Raw genomic sequence first — 14863 nt, 5'->3', positions numbered from 1 at the left:
AGAGTTTCATAGTGAATGAATCTTTAATTGAGACTTTTGCTTGCAAGGACATTACTGTTCTCCAAACTTGAACTTTTGATTACATTTCCAGTTGCTGCACTATTTAAAATCCAAGCTAGGATGCATCTGTAATCTGTGCTGCAGGAGAACTGTTTGCAGAAAATCCAGAACATGTACTCTGCTGACAATGTGCACTCTTGTTGCACAATAGTCTTAACATGAGATGACATATGCCACTAACTTTTTGAAGTCCTCCAACATTATGATACCAAAAGTGAAATAGATTAATCTGAAACTCCTGTCTGTTGATACTACTGGGTGAGGCAGTCGCAACAAATAGAGAGATTGGCCTTTGCTAATAAAATCAGTGAGGTTTAGCATGTAAAACAAGGAACACTGTTAATGCTTGATGCTATATAACCTTTACTTCCTATTATTTCTTTTCAAAAAAGTTACAAATGATGTTTGAAATGTTGACGTATGATAAATGTTTCAAGTATTCTGCATGCTGTACTATGTGCTTCAAAAATTGCTGGCAGAATCAATGTGATAGCTGGTGCTTTTAATTTGTAGTAGCCCGACACTACTTATGCACTGCTCAGTTTTTTTAATGTACGACTCTAGCAAAACAACAGGAAAGCAAAATTTTTTGGAGGGTCAAATGTTTACATCTCTTTTTCCAGTTTAATATTTTGTCCAATTCTCAGTGAAAGACAGTTCCAGTTCACTGTAGCAAAACGAACTCCCTCAGCAACTTTGCACACATTGCATAGTAATGACACTTATGTAGTCTGGATACACAATGAAGAACTAGAATGAGAAGAAGCTGGAATATGCAGTCCGCTCTTACTGCACCTCTTTTTCTTTGCTTACTTCTTAAATTTCGTATAACTTCTAAGTAATATATATGTAGATGTCTAAATATTTCAAAACTTTAACTACGATCTTCCCCACTTAAAGTCATTATTCAAGATATTATTTTCAGTGTGTTGATTCCAACGTTGCATTTAGTTTTACTGGCAAATCTCTTAATCAAAGGATGTGTGTAACTGAACTTTTTACTGCAGTACAACTTAGCAAATATTGTGTGAGCTAATATGCATTTGTAGACTTAGTGAAACCATTCATTAGACAAACCAGCATTCTTAATTTTCAGCAATTTAGTTGAAATTATGTGGAGTATAATTCACTTATGAGATGATAATTAACATTTACATTCAGAAGAAGTTACATTTTTTCATGGTAGATCTTGCCTCTGTGCTTGTTAGATTCCAATCTTTTCCATTTTACTTTCACTGACTCAGTTTTTATGTGCAAGATGACATATTTCACTAATTGATTAATTAAGATTTTTGCATAATTTACCACAATTATCGAAATGGAACTTTTACTTGGAATAGGGAATTCCCAATACAAACGCATAAAATAATGTTGTAAACATTTTTAATTCCTTAGACCACCACAGATCTCGTGAACAATTACTGTTAAAACTTATATATACTATCCTGAGTAGCAAAATCTCCTTTAGCAATACTTCAAATAATTATGTACTTTCTGAAGCAACAATTTGCTCAGTGAGACACCAACCTAATTCTCAGTCCACTCATTCACATAACATGTTCCTTTAAAGTCGGCAGAAAATGTTCACTATAATATCATTTCCACGAATGTACATTCATCGCTATCTGTAAAATATTAGAGCCTAAAAACCCCACTAGTGAATCCTCTAATTCAATTTGTAAATATTTGAATTGTGAAATTGCGTTGTGGAAGGTAGGAGGATTGGGCATGCATTTTCATTGGAACAATTGATTGTTGTGCATTACAGTCTTTTTTAAAGACTGGACCTAGTGAAATACTGCTGTGTAACTTACTTTGATAGATTATTACAAGCTCCGCCTTTACTGTGATGCGTAATGTAAATATGAACTGTGTTCTGTACCACATTCAATATTTTTGCTTGGGTGACTTTTAGAGTAACTGCTAATGCTTGGACAGTGTTCCTAAAAATTGTGTTTTTAACAATGACATAATATGTATGCTAAATTATGCCAAAGGGCTGTTACTGTATGTGAGAGCTAAGCTGATTTAGATGCTATTTATTCTACAAAGTTAAGAAACTACTCATTGCCCCCAACAATAAGACATCAAGTTAATAAGTACATGGGAAGTTAATTCAAAAATGGTGTTTGTACATCAGTGATGTTTGAATTCCACAGCTACTGATGTGCTACTAAAGAGGCAAAGAAGAAGAGAGTACAGAAATCCAGTTGGTTATCTTATTCCTAACTACTACTCCTCAATTTTCCGGGACTGCTCAACTCATCTTCCACAATTCTATGTCACTTGGTCCTTTCCCAAATGTAAAGCATCTTCCCTTGACATTGTCTTTCACCTTACTAAAGCTGACATGCAATGTGTATATGTTATAAAACCAATAAGCAACAATAAACCTTGTGGCAAATCTTATTCTACAAAATGAGTGTATGGTGTGTGTGTGTGTGTTGTGTGAGAGAGAGAGAGAGAGAGAGAGAGAGAGAGAGAGAGGAGAGAGAGAGAGAGAGAGAGAGCATGGGACGGGGGGGGGGGGGGGGGGGGAGGCATCTATATCTACATCTAAATTTACACTTCGCAAGCCACCCAACGGTGGGTGGCAGAGGGCACTTACATGCCACAGTCATTACCTCCGTTTCCTGCTCCAGTCACGTATGGTTCGCGGGAAGAACGACAGCTGCAAAGCCTCTGCGCGTGCTTGAATCTCTCTAACTTTATATTCGTGATCTCCTCGAGGGGCGGAAAGACGGGGGCGTGGGGGGACAGGAGAAGGGGCGCGGAGGGGGGGGGAGGGGAGAGAGGCGCAGGGGGGGGGCAGGAGAGAGAGGGGCATGGGGGAGGAGAGAGAGGCCGCGGGGGGGGGGGGCAGGAGAGAGAGGGGCATGGGGGGAGGAGAGTGGGGCATGGGGGGAGGAGAGTGGTGGCATGGGGGAGGAGAGTGGTGCATGGGGGGAGGAGAGTGGTGGCATGGGGGGAGGAGAGTGGTGGCATGGTGGGAGGAGAGTGGTGGCATGGGGGGAGGAGAGTGGTGCATGGGGGGAGGAGAGTGGTGGCATGGGGGGAGGAGAGTGGGGGCATGGGGGGGAGGAGAGTGGGGGCATGGGGGGAGGAGAGTGGGGGCATGGGGGAGGAGAGTGGGGCATGGGGGGGAGGAGAGTGGGGGCATGGGGGGAGGAGAGTGGGGGCATGGGGGGGAGGAGAGTGGGGGCATGGGGGGAGGAGAGTGGGGGCATGGGGGGAGGAGAGTGGGGGCATGGGGGGAGGAGAGTGGGGGCATGGGGGGAGGAGAGTGGGGCACGGGGGGAGGAGAGTGGGGCACGGGGGGAGGAGAGTGGGGTATGGGGGGAGGACTGGAATATACGAAAATTGTAAAATTACTAATATGTCAAAGCGGTAACCAAGCACAGGAAAACGTTTCATATATACCACTTCAAAGCTGCTAAAATCTCTCCCCCTCCACGCCTATCTCACCCCCTACCCCCCCACTCTCTGATTCTCACTGCTCTGGGAGAGAGAGTGGGAGGGAGAGAGAGAGAGAGAGAGAGAGAGAGAGAGAGAGAGAGAGAGAGAGGAGAGAGAGAGAGAGAGAGAGAAGGGGGGGGAGGGAGAGGGCGGGGAGAGAGAGAGGGAGGGCGGGGAGAGAGAGAGAGGAGGAAGGGGGGAGAGAGAGAGAGGAAGGGGGGAGAGAGAGAGAGGGAGGGGGGAGAGAGAGAGAGGGAGGGGGAGAGGGAGGGGGGAGAGAGAGAGAGGGGGAGGGAGAGAGAGAGTGTGTGGGAGGGGGGCGAGAGTGTGTGGGAGGAGGGCGAGAGTGTGTGGGAGGGGGCGAGAGTGTGTGGGAGGGGGGCGAGAGTGTGTGGGAGGGGGGCGAGAGAGAGTGTGGGAGGGGGGCGGAGAGAGAGTGTGGGAGGGGGCGAGAGAGAGTGTGGGAGGGGGGCGAGAGTGTGTGGAGGGGGCGAGAGAGAGTGTGGGAGGGGGGCGAGAGAGAGTGTGGGAGGGGCGAGAGAGAGTGTGGGAGGGGGCGAGAGAGAGTGTGGGAGGGGGCGAGAGAGAGTGTGGGAGGGGGCGAGAGAGAGTGTGGGAGGGGCGAGAGAGAGTGTGGGAGGGGCGAGAGAGAGTGTGGAGGGGGCGAGAGAGAGTGTGGGAGGGGGCGAGAGAGAGTGTGGGAGGGGGGCGAGAGAGAGTGTGGGAGGGGGGCGAGAGAGAGTGTGGGAGGGGGTCGAGAGAGAGTGTGGGAGGGGGTCGAGAGAGAGTGTGGGAGGGGGGTCGAGAGAGAGTGTGGGAGGGGGTCGAGAGAGAGTGTGGGAGGGGGTCGAGAGAGAGTGTGGGAGGGGGTCGAGAGAGAGTGTGGGAGGCGGTCGAGAGAGAGTGTGGGAGGGGGTCGAGAGAGAGTGTGGGAGGGGGTCGAGAGAGAGTGTGGGATGGGGGCGAGAGGGGGAGGGAGGAGAGAGGGGGAGGGAGGGAGAGGGGGAGGGAGGGAGAAGGGGGAGGGAGGAGAGAGGGGGAGGGAGGGGAGAGGGGGAGGGAGGGGAGAGGGTGAGGGAGGAGAGAGGGGAGGGAGGAGAGAGGGGGAGGGAGGGGAGAGGGGGGGAGGAGAGAGGGGGGGAGGAGAGAGGGGAGGGAGGAGAGAGGGGGGGAGGAGGAGAGGGGGAGGGAGGAGAGAGGGGGAGGGAGGAGAGAGGGGGAGGGAGGAGAGAGGGGGAGGGAGGGGAGAGGGGAGGGAGGAGAGAGGGGGAGGGAGGAGAGAGGGGGAGGGAGGAGAGAGGGGGAGGGAGGGAGAGAGTGGGAGCGAGGAGAGAGTGGGAGCGGGGGAGAGAGTGGGAGCGGGGGAGAGAGTGGGAGCGGGGAGAGAGTGGGAGCGGGAGAGAGTGGGAGCGGGAGAGAGTGGGAGCGGGGAGAGAGTGGGAGCGGGGAGAGAGTGGGAGCGGGGAGAGAGTGGGAGCGGGGAGAGAGTGGGAGCGGGGAGAGAGTGGGAGCGGGGAGAGAGTGGGAGCGGGGAGAGAGTGGGAGCGGGGAGAGAGTGGGAGGGGGGAGAGAGTGGGAGGGGGGAGAGAGTGGGAGGGGGGAGAGAGTGGGAGGGGGGAGAGAGTGGGAGGGGGGAGGAGAGTGGGAGCGGGGAGAGAGTGGGAGCGGGGGAGAGAGTGGGAGCGGGGGAGAGAGTGGGAGCGGGGAGAGAGTGGGAGCGGGGAGAGAGTGGGAGCGGGGAGAGAGTGGGAGCGGGGAGAGAGTGGGAGCGGGGAGAGAGTGGGAGCGGGGAGAGAGTGGGAGCGGGGAGAGAGTGGGAGCAGGGAGAGAGTGGGAGCGGGGAGAGAGTGGGAGCGAGTGGGAGGGGGGAGAGAGTGGGAGGGGGGAAAGAGTGGGAGGGGGGAAAGAGTGGGAGCGGGGAGAGATTTTAACAGCTTTGAAGTGGTATATATGAAACTTTTTCCTGTGGTTGGCTATGATAGTAAAAACTAATATACATGTAACTTTTTGTTTGAAAAAGTATTTGTCGTCACTCGATGAAAACATTTTTTATCCTTGCCAGTATGGAAAACACATTACTAAAGAACTGAAACTACAGAAATTGTTGTTTTCACTAACCTCTACCAAATTGCTTCTATATGGCGTAACTGGAATATCCACTGAACAGTCCAGAATGCTATGATTAGTAATATTTCTTTCTACACTCTTTGCCTTTTCTTCCAGCACACAGTTTTTAATTGATAAATTGTCTTTTTCTTTCTGAACTTCAGCTAAGGCTTCAATATGCTCCTGCTATAAAGTGGAAACACAAAAAAATTAATAACTGTTACATCAAGACAACCATCAAATAAAAGTGCATAATAAAAATCTAATTCTCATACCATTGTCTCCATACAAACAGCTATCAAAAATTTACATACCCAACTAAAGCAGTTAACAGAAATGTACCGACACTTATTAATGTTCCTATTTGTATCACATCTGTATTTGACGACTCATTTTGAGAAGACCTGGGCCAGGTGAGATGCATGAGTTTTCATCCTCTCTTAAGCTCAAGTCATTTAGATTGTGATAACAGTCAGTTTAGTACAGATTACTTGGTAAATATGTGTATTTGTGTGTTTTTTAAGTTTACTATTGAATTTTTTTCAGTTTCAACATTTCGTTAATACACTATCTGCAGTCTTTCATTAATACTGTATTTCATGAAGCATTTTATTAATAAATCTGTAACAGTTGTAGAACACCTGTTTGGCAACTAGTTTTGAACCAACTAGTTCATTCTCCAGCATGACCTACTGAGGCTGCACTGAAAATGCCACATCTTAATAATAAACGTCAAAATGGCAATACATGCTTTACAAAGTAATAGTAGAGGATTGTCACAATCAACATGTCCCTAAATCAGAATTAAACTTTATCCTGGCTTTCATGAAATATTGCTACAAAAACTTCAATTTTGTTCACAAAAACTACAGAAAATGTGAAAAGACAGGACAGTTGGGTCGTCGTATTTTTGCTTATGTTTTGACACAGTAAACTTAGAGAATTTCGTTTAATTGTTCTTGTTATTTCCAGCAATTTCAGATGAGTGTACTCTTTCATTATTCGGCTAATATTTCCAATTTAAAATTGTTTGCTTCAGCAACTTTCCACTAGTGATCTGTTTACATATGATTGGGTGAAGGCCTCATTTTTGCAAATGTGTTTTCTGGTTTCTTGGTAATTTAAATGGCTTATTCTTCCTGAAGTAGTATTTTTATTCTGAGCGAAAAGTGCCTGACTTTCCACACCATTGCTAGTTTTGGGCATTAACACAACTGTAGTGTCTTCGGAATTGGGAAAGTAAAAGGGGAGCTCTTCAGTGTTTTTGCGAGATATGTAGCAGACGCAGGAAGACAGCTGAACAGGAGGGGAGAACTGCTACCTTTTAGGCCAAATTAGACGAAGCTAGGAAAGATCTAGGCAGATTAAGGAGGGAGAATGGTAAACACAGGCGGCAAGTAGCAAGAGGCAACAGAAGGAGAAGGCTTAAGGGACCTCATACAATCAGCATTTACTGCACAATATTACTGTGTCTATACATCACGAAAAAGTGTGGCACCAAGAATGACACTATATTATTGCACAATGTTTATGTCCGAAATGCATCAGTTAGAACTCTGCCTTCGTAGCGAATATGTAAGTGCTCAACGATGTGGAACCCGTATGAATTGTGACCGAGTTGCTTGAATTACAAAACACAAGTGCAAATTATGCAAAATGGACTAAAAAAGTCTGAAAATCTTCCTGCAAACACTTCAGTGGAGCAGGTCTTCATTCACTGCAGCATACATTTGTAAACCAAAGCAATAGCTAATTACAAATTAAACAAATGAACATTATAATTTGTTGTGTACATGTGCTATTTTCTACATAATTCTGTACAGTAACAATTGTTGCGAATGAAATAAATCAATTATTTACTGATTACTGACTAAAAGCTTATATGATTTTCAGTCTGTGGTGTGACAACTGTTTTGCACACTGCAACAAAGAGGTTGGGGGCGGGGGGGGGGGGGAGGGGGGGGGGGGGGGGGGGGGGGAAACAACAACCACCGCTGCTGCCACCACTACTCTGTACACTCCCTGAACAGTTGACCTGACCACATTTGCCAATTCTGAAAACTGTTATAAGTAAAACAAACATTTCTGCTTACTGTCATTACACCATGATCTTCAGGTGTCTGTTGGCAAGGCCACATATCTGGTGTTCCCTAGATGATCATGAATGGTGTTTTAATATACATTCTCCAGCACATTCCCTGATCCTTTGTCCGTTACTTTTTTCAGTTACTTGCAGAATTTAGTTTGGAACAAATTTAATTTCTTTTGGTCTCGAGAGGATCTGGTGTCTACTGCACAGTACTACCCTTGCACCATACTATATATTTGTGCAAACCATCAATACTGTTCTCAGTCAGTCACTGCGGAGGGCCCTTTAGAATTTCATCTGATAGCTTGGAGGTGAACATGAAAAATAACTGTTATTTCAGTCACAAACTGATAAGTCTCAAAGAGGTGAAGGTTTAAACAACGCGTAACAAAGTTTTAGCAGTCAGCTGAAAAGCAAGAATGTAGGGATGTCTGTCAAATTTTGTTGTTAGACAGTTCTCACTTTAGAGGTTTTGGTCAACTTGCACAGGATGAACTAGGATCAGAATACCAGTCACCAATTTTTTTTTAAACCTATTGCTGATCTGCAGCAGGTGACACAGGAGTTAGGATCACTTTGCAAAGAATTCACCAAGGAAGACACTATGGTTATAGCAGGTGGGTCAGGTAATAATATTGACAGAGATCCTGGGTACAATACAGAGTGTGACCTGGCAAAGATTGCATCAGCATCGAGACTTATCAATGTCCAGTTTGTATTTGCTCTTAGACATCATGACTGGCCTCATTTGAGCTTCTCCATCAGATGTGTTAATTTCGAGGAGGAACGGCTGCTTATGTCAGATACAGGGGCAAATACTGATGTGGTTCCTGTAGATTCTGTCAGATGGGATTATACTAGGCATGGCCCAACAGGAAATGGAAAGGTGAACTCACTGGGCTAAATACACAAAATTTAAGCGTGAGAGAGGTACTGTCATGAGTGATGACATACCACTGGTTACAGATTTAGAACAGGACCTTTTGAGGTAGGACAGAAAGAAACCAAGTTTTAAGAGAAGTTAGAATTGAAACAAATGTTCAGTTTGAGAAAGAAACCGAACAACATAATTCTGCTATTTTGCATCTGCACAAACAACTGTTTGTTAAAAATTTTTAGCAATCAGCAGAAATTTTATTTCCATCCAATTTTATTTCAGTCATTGTGAAATGCCAACTATCTTTATTGCATCAAAATACTCATGGACTAAGAAGCAAAATTAATGATCGTACATTTATGAATTAGAGTTATCAAACCCAATTGACATAATCTGTCTTTCTGAATACCTTGTGACCAGTGGTATAGGCATGTTAAGTGTTACGGAATTTAGGTTAGAATATCACTTTTGTAGAGCAGAAACGGAGAACAGAGGAGTTGCCACATTCATCAGGAATTGCCCTAAATTTAAGAATATAGACATTCATAAATTTTGCCTACAGCAGCCTATGAAAGCATATGCAACAGAAGTACAATTTAATAATAAATCCTCCATACTAGTACTACATTGGTGAATAACTTCATAGGTCCCCCCCCCCCTTTTCCCCTTTTGGTATTCTAGTTGCTATGGGTTTATGTCAATTGCCTTTTTTTTATTTGTACTTCACTTTTGCTATTTGGGTTTACATATTGTGATTTTGTTATTTGGAGATGGTATTGGAGCTGTGGACACTAGAAAATGGAGTGCCAAGTGGAGAAATCAGAACATTTGCAACATATTCTTCTGTTTGAGTTCAATAGAGGGGTGACAGCAGAGGAGGCAGCCAGAAGCATTTGTGCTCTGTGTGAGGATAATGGTATTGGACAGGGCATGCCAAGAAATTGGTTTTCTCAGTTTTGAGGAGGGCCATTTTGACATTCAGGATTTGATGAAGATTGTCTAAACGTATTAATCCACAATGATCCAAGCCATTACACTTGAGCACTGAAGAATGTGATAAACTGTGATCATTCCACCATTGTGCAATACTTGCATGCAACTGGTAAGGTTAAAAAATTGGGTGTAAGGGAACCGCACACTATAAGCCAAAAATCACAAAAATCAGCAATTGACCATATGCGCATTTTTGCTTGCTCGTCATAAATTGGCTTGTGGACAACACCGACCATTCCAATTATGTAAAGTTATTGGTGACAAGCAATGATATTTTTATGCTAACACAAGGAAAAGAAAAGAATGGTGAGCCCAAACAAAGCAGTAACTCCCTGTACAAAGACCTGCATCCATCCATAACAGATAACATTATGCATTTGGTGGAAAAGCGACGGTATTGTGTACTTTGAATTGTTTCTTGAGGTGTAACCATCACTGCTGACATTTATTGTCAACATCTGAGACATCTTGCAAATGCAAGCCAAGAACAATGACCAGGAAGAATATGTGACGTGATGCTACTCCACAATTAACACCTGTCCGCATTCTGCTTGACTAGGAAAAAAAGCCACTGTGCAGTTGTTGGGTTGGCAAGTCATTCCGCATTCACTCTATTCACCTGATCTTGCAGCCTTTGATTTTCACCTTTTCTGCACTCTATTTAACAACCTTCAAGAAACTTCCTTGTGCTCCGAACAAGGCTCGATATGTTCTTCACCTCAAAATCACGTGATTTCTACAGTCACGGAACTGGAAAGTTACTACAGTGTTGGCAGGCTATTGTAAATAGTGAAGGAGAATATATTACTTATTATTAAGCTCTCTGTTATTTGTAACTCCCAAGTTTAAACTTATCAAAAAATGCAATGAACTTATGCACCAATTCAATAAGTGTATACTGAGCACCTGCAAGCATCTTTAATCTGCTTGAAGCTCTGATGGAACATTTAACAACAAAAAATAAATAAATATGGGTTGCTGGTGATTCTAATGTAGATTTTTTTGAAAACTCTTCTGATAACAATTTGTTACAGTCAGTAATGTCTTCTTTCAACTTTGTTCCTACTATAAACTTTCCAAACGGGGTAGCTAATTGCTCATAAACCTCCACTGATAATTTACTTTTAGAAAGATCTAATGAACAAAATCCTATTACAAAACCAATAGTCAATGGCCTCTCAGACCATGATATGCAGTTTCTTTTGTTAAATGTTAATACTGAACAAGATATATGAGGGTTGAAACTATTTATTCACAACCGATACAAAAGAGTTACTTGTTTGCACCTTTTACTATGTTTCAAAGTAGTCACCAGCATTGTGCAGAACCCGTTGCCAGCGATGTGGAATGTGTAGTATATCGTTAGCAGAGCCTGTTCTGTTGATGGTGCGAATGGAGCGGTCTACTGCCTGTCGAATCTCTGGAACAGTTCTGAAGCGAATTCCACGAAGTGTTTTCTTCATCTTCGGAATCAAATCAAAGCCATTAGAACTTAAGTCTGGGGAGTATGGTGAATGGTACAGTACTTCCCAGTCCCATCTACCAAACAAAGCAACCACAGCTTGCGCTGTCTGTGCCCATGCATTGTCATGCAAAATGATTGGTGGGTTGTGCAGAAAATGCTGCTGCTTCTATCGCAGAGGTTGTCGCAGGTGATGCTCCAAAAATGAAGAGTAATACTGTGCACTGATGGTCTACTGTGGAGGAACGTAATGCATTAGGATATCATCCACATAACTTTAGACTGCTCCATTCGCAGCATCACCAGAACAGGCTCTGCTAATCGCATACTACACCTTCCACATCGCTGGCAATGGGTTCTACTCAACACTGGTGACTACTTTGAAGGACTGTAACAGGTGCAAACATGTAACTCTTTTGTATCGGTTGTGAACAAATGGTTGCCACTATTTAAGTTCAAACCCTCGTAAAATCTATTATATCTAAATTCAAGAAGGCAGCCAGTAAGCCAGAACTTGTTTATTTTATGACACTCTGCAGATGAATTGGAGTGATGTATGCAGTGCTCATGGCATGAATGAAAAATACAACACTTTTTATTAATGAAGTCCTCAGCTTGTTTAACATTGTTTCCCCCGAAAACTAGTCCAGATTAGACCGAAGTCTACAAACAAGCCATGGATTACTTAATGAATAAAAGCATCTTGGAAAAACAAAAAGGAAACCATCTGTCAGTAACAGTTCTGATGTAGATGCTATAACTCATTATTAGACATACTGCAAAATACTAAGGATAGTAATACGGACGTCAAAGCACATGCAATATGAGAAAAATTAATCACATTAGATAACAAAATAAAGACAATATTGGTTATAGGAGAGGAGGAGACTGGTTGAACAAGACGTGGAGAGGGGCAGTTGGCATTCAGCATAATCGATAAACTGGTAAAAGATGTATGCAGGGTTGCAAAACTTTTTAACAGGCATTTCACAACTTACTCAAAAGCTGGGGTTGTCAACCTCAGTAGATGCTATCATGGAATACCTCAAACCTTTCATTATAAATAGCTTCAGCAGTATGCATATGACCCTTAATACACCAACACAGTTAATGTCCACTATGAAATCTTTAAAATCAAAAAATTCTAGTGGTTATGATAAAATATGAGAAAAGATCAGAAAGTCACAAACAAGTTATTTTATTATCAAAGAGTTTAATAGGTTAAAAAATCACAAATGAACTTACATATATTTACCCACTTTTCTACATAGTCACCAATGTTCTTAACACATTTCTCCCATTGTGGTACCAGTTCCAATATGCCCTGTTTATAGAAGCCCATTTGCTTGGAATATAACCATCTGTGAACTGCTGATTTCACTTCCACATCTGTTGCAAAGCTTTGGCGGGCCAGGAATTTGTTCATGGGACCAAACAAATTGAAGTCCAATGGTGCAACATCTGGACTGTAATGTGGATGCTGGAGCACCTACAACCCAAATCTGGCGATTTTCTCATGAACAGTAGCAGCAACATGGGGGCAATAATTATCATGAAATAGTCTGACACCGTCATGATTAATGTTGTGGCGTTTGTGAAGAACGGCATGATGCAGCTTAAGAAAAGTTTTAATATAGACTGCAGCACTCACAGGGTTCTGTCTTCAGCGAAGTCTACCAAAACCACACCATGCATATTCCAGAACACTGTCACAAGCACTTTCCTAGCCAACCGAGCCACTCATTGTTTTTGTCCTGGGGAACCAGCATGTTTCGACTCCATAGATGACAGGTTGGTTTCGGAGGGTAGTGGTACACCCACGACTTGTCACCAGTGACTATTCCTTTCAGAAACACATTAAGTGATTCAAGCTTGTCATCATTTGCTGGCCCTTGTGGTTGTGTTAGGTTCTTAGGCAACCACTGTGCACAAACTTTGTGAAATTTCAACATCTTATGAAAAATATTGTACAGTCCACCACAAGAAATGCTGAACTACTGCGACAAGGTTCACAGTTGCTCCAGTCCATCATTCAAAATAGCTGCTTCAGCAGCTCTGACATTCTGCAGGTTGCAGCTGTTACCAGTTGTTGGAAGCACGGTGAATCACTACGGTTCACACAGCTCTCTTGGAAGAATGCACACCACCTGGAGAAATTGCTACTGTCCATATAGTTGTCGACATACACACACGCCATCATGCCCCCATGAATTTCGCTTGGTTTATGCCCCTTGGCCCCACGAATATGGAACTACATTTTGCTGCTCTTCACAAGTTGATTACAGTAACATGCACACCATGTTTGTATTGTAGTTCAGGCTTCTCTCACCAGAGCTGCACATGAAAACAAAATATCCTCTGTTGTTCAAACTATATTGTCGTGAAATTTCAACACTCCAGCAAAAAACACCAGCCAGCCAGATTGGCTGTAAGGAAAACTTATCAGCACTGTTTCCCGTGACGACGACGAAAGCTGCGGACTTCGCATACGTTACTGAATACAGTGTCGCAAATCTGCACTGAACTGCTTCTCAATGTACAAATACTGTTCTGGCTTATCTTGCGAGAACGCCCCAGGAACTGGACCCTACAAGGATGGGAAGAGATAGAAGGCATGTTCCAGGACAAGAAAGTTGGTGAAAGTGCTGCAGTGGATCCCATGCTGGACCGGGACCTGCCGCAGTTTCCCAGATGGCTTTGATGGAGTTGCAATTTGATAAAGTGTTAATCTCTGATATTTGAATTTTTTTTTAATGCTGCAGTTCTCTTTTATTGGTTAATTTGTGCAAATTTTTATATTACTCATATGTAAATACATATTGTCCATTACTATATACTTAGTTTTCATTTCAGCAAGCCACTCTTACCAATTAAGGCATGGATAAAAATGAATAAAAGTATACATGAAGAAGAAAATTAAAAAAAGATACATGTAGAGAACACACATGCACTCATTAGAGAGCCGTCTTCTCACTGAAAATTTCATTTCATTGAATAATTATGACTTACAAGAAAAAAAAAAGAAAATGGAATTACTTTGGTTTTCAAGTGTATGAACGCTTAAATAGTGCCTAAAACTACAGAACTAGATGCTTTTGTAACATGAAATTTCATGCTCTACAACTTTGATAACATGACATTTTTCATTTGGCGTACCCGTTTTTGAGTTACAGGCATTGGAGCTGACTTTTTAACCAAGTTGGTAAAAATGAACGAACTTTGACAACTGGTTGTAGCTAAGCGACTACGCCGATTTTGACATTTAAATAGGTCATTCGACACAAAAGTTTAATGTTCTTTCATTTTGGTAATCGTAACATTTTCAGTAGGATGCATAGTTTCTGAGTAATAGACTAAAGCCTGAAAAAAGTACCAAAATTTATTGGTCTTTTGGCCACAAAAAGTTGTTCCAAGGGTTTTGGAGGTTAAAACTTGGATTCAACATACTGTCAACTACATACACACGATAAAAATTTAAAATCTTGTACCTCATTTTTTGCAGGCATAAAGTACCCTGTTACAGGACTGTAAGTCCTGCGTATAATTTTTACATATAGTGCAATAAGTTTGAAATTCACAGTTGCTTTCTAAGCAAAAAACTAAATAAAAAATTTCATACATACCAAGCTCTTGCCTAGTTCTTGTATCTGCATTTCATATGTGCTACGTTGTGAACTCAGTTTCTTTTCAGCTTCCTCCAGCTGAATAAGGGCTCTCTTTTTAGCTTCTTCTAACTCAGTTTTCAGCCTGTAGGTAATTTAATACACATCACAATGTTTATGCCAAATTAGTAAAACAATAACTTATACTTTTGACGTAA

The 14863-nt window shown here is 42.9% G+C and overlaps 1 protein-coding gene across 1 annotated transcript in view; it reads right to left on the bottom strand.

Annotated features, from left to right (window-relative positions):
- LOC126485140 (kinesin-like protein KIF14) overlaps positions 1 to 14863 on the bottom strand; it is a 251822-nt gene that overhangs the window by 71554 nt on the left and 165405 nt on the right. The window contains exons 12-13 of the mRNA XM_050108803.1: positions 14667 to 14790; positions 5635 to 5808 (exon numbers count right to left, since the gene is read on the bottom strand). Of these exons, the coding sequence (XP_049964760.1) occupies positions 5635 to 5808; positions 14667 to 14790 (298 nt within the window). The remainder of the gene's footprint in view (positions 1 to 5634; positions 5809 to 14666; positions 14791 to 14863) is intronic.

The sequence above is a fragment of the Schistocerca serialis genome, chromosome 6 (genome assembly GCF_023864345.2).
Source record: "Schistocerca serialis cubense isolate TAMUIC-IGC-003099 chromosome 6, iqSchSeri2.2, whole genome shotgun sequence".
NCBI classification, from domain to species: domain Eukaryota; kingdom Metazoa; phylum Arthropoda; class Insecta; order Orthoptera; family Acrididae; genus Schistocerca; species Schistocerca serialis.
The sequence above is the reverse complement of the archived record's forward strand: the minus strand, read 5'-3'. Positions and strand labels throughout refer to the sequence as shown.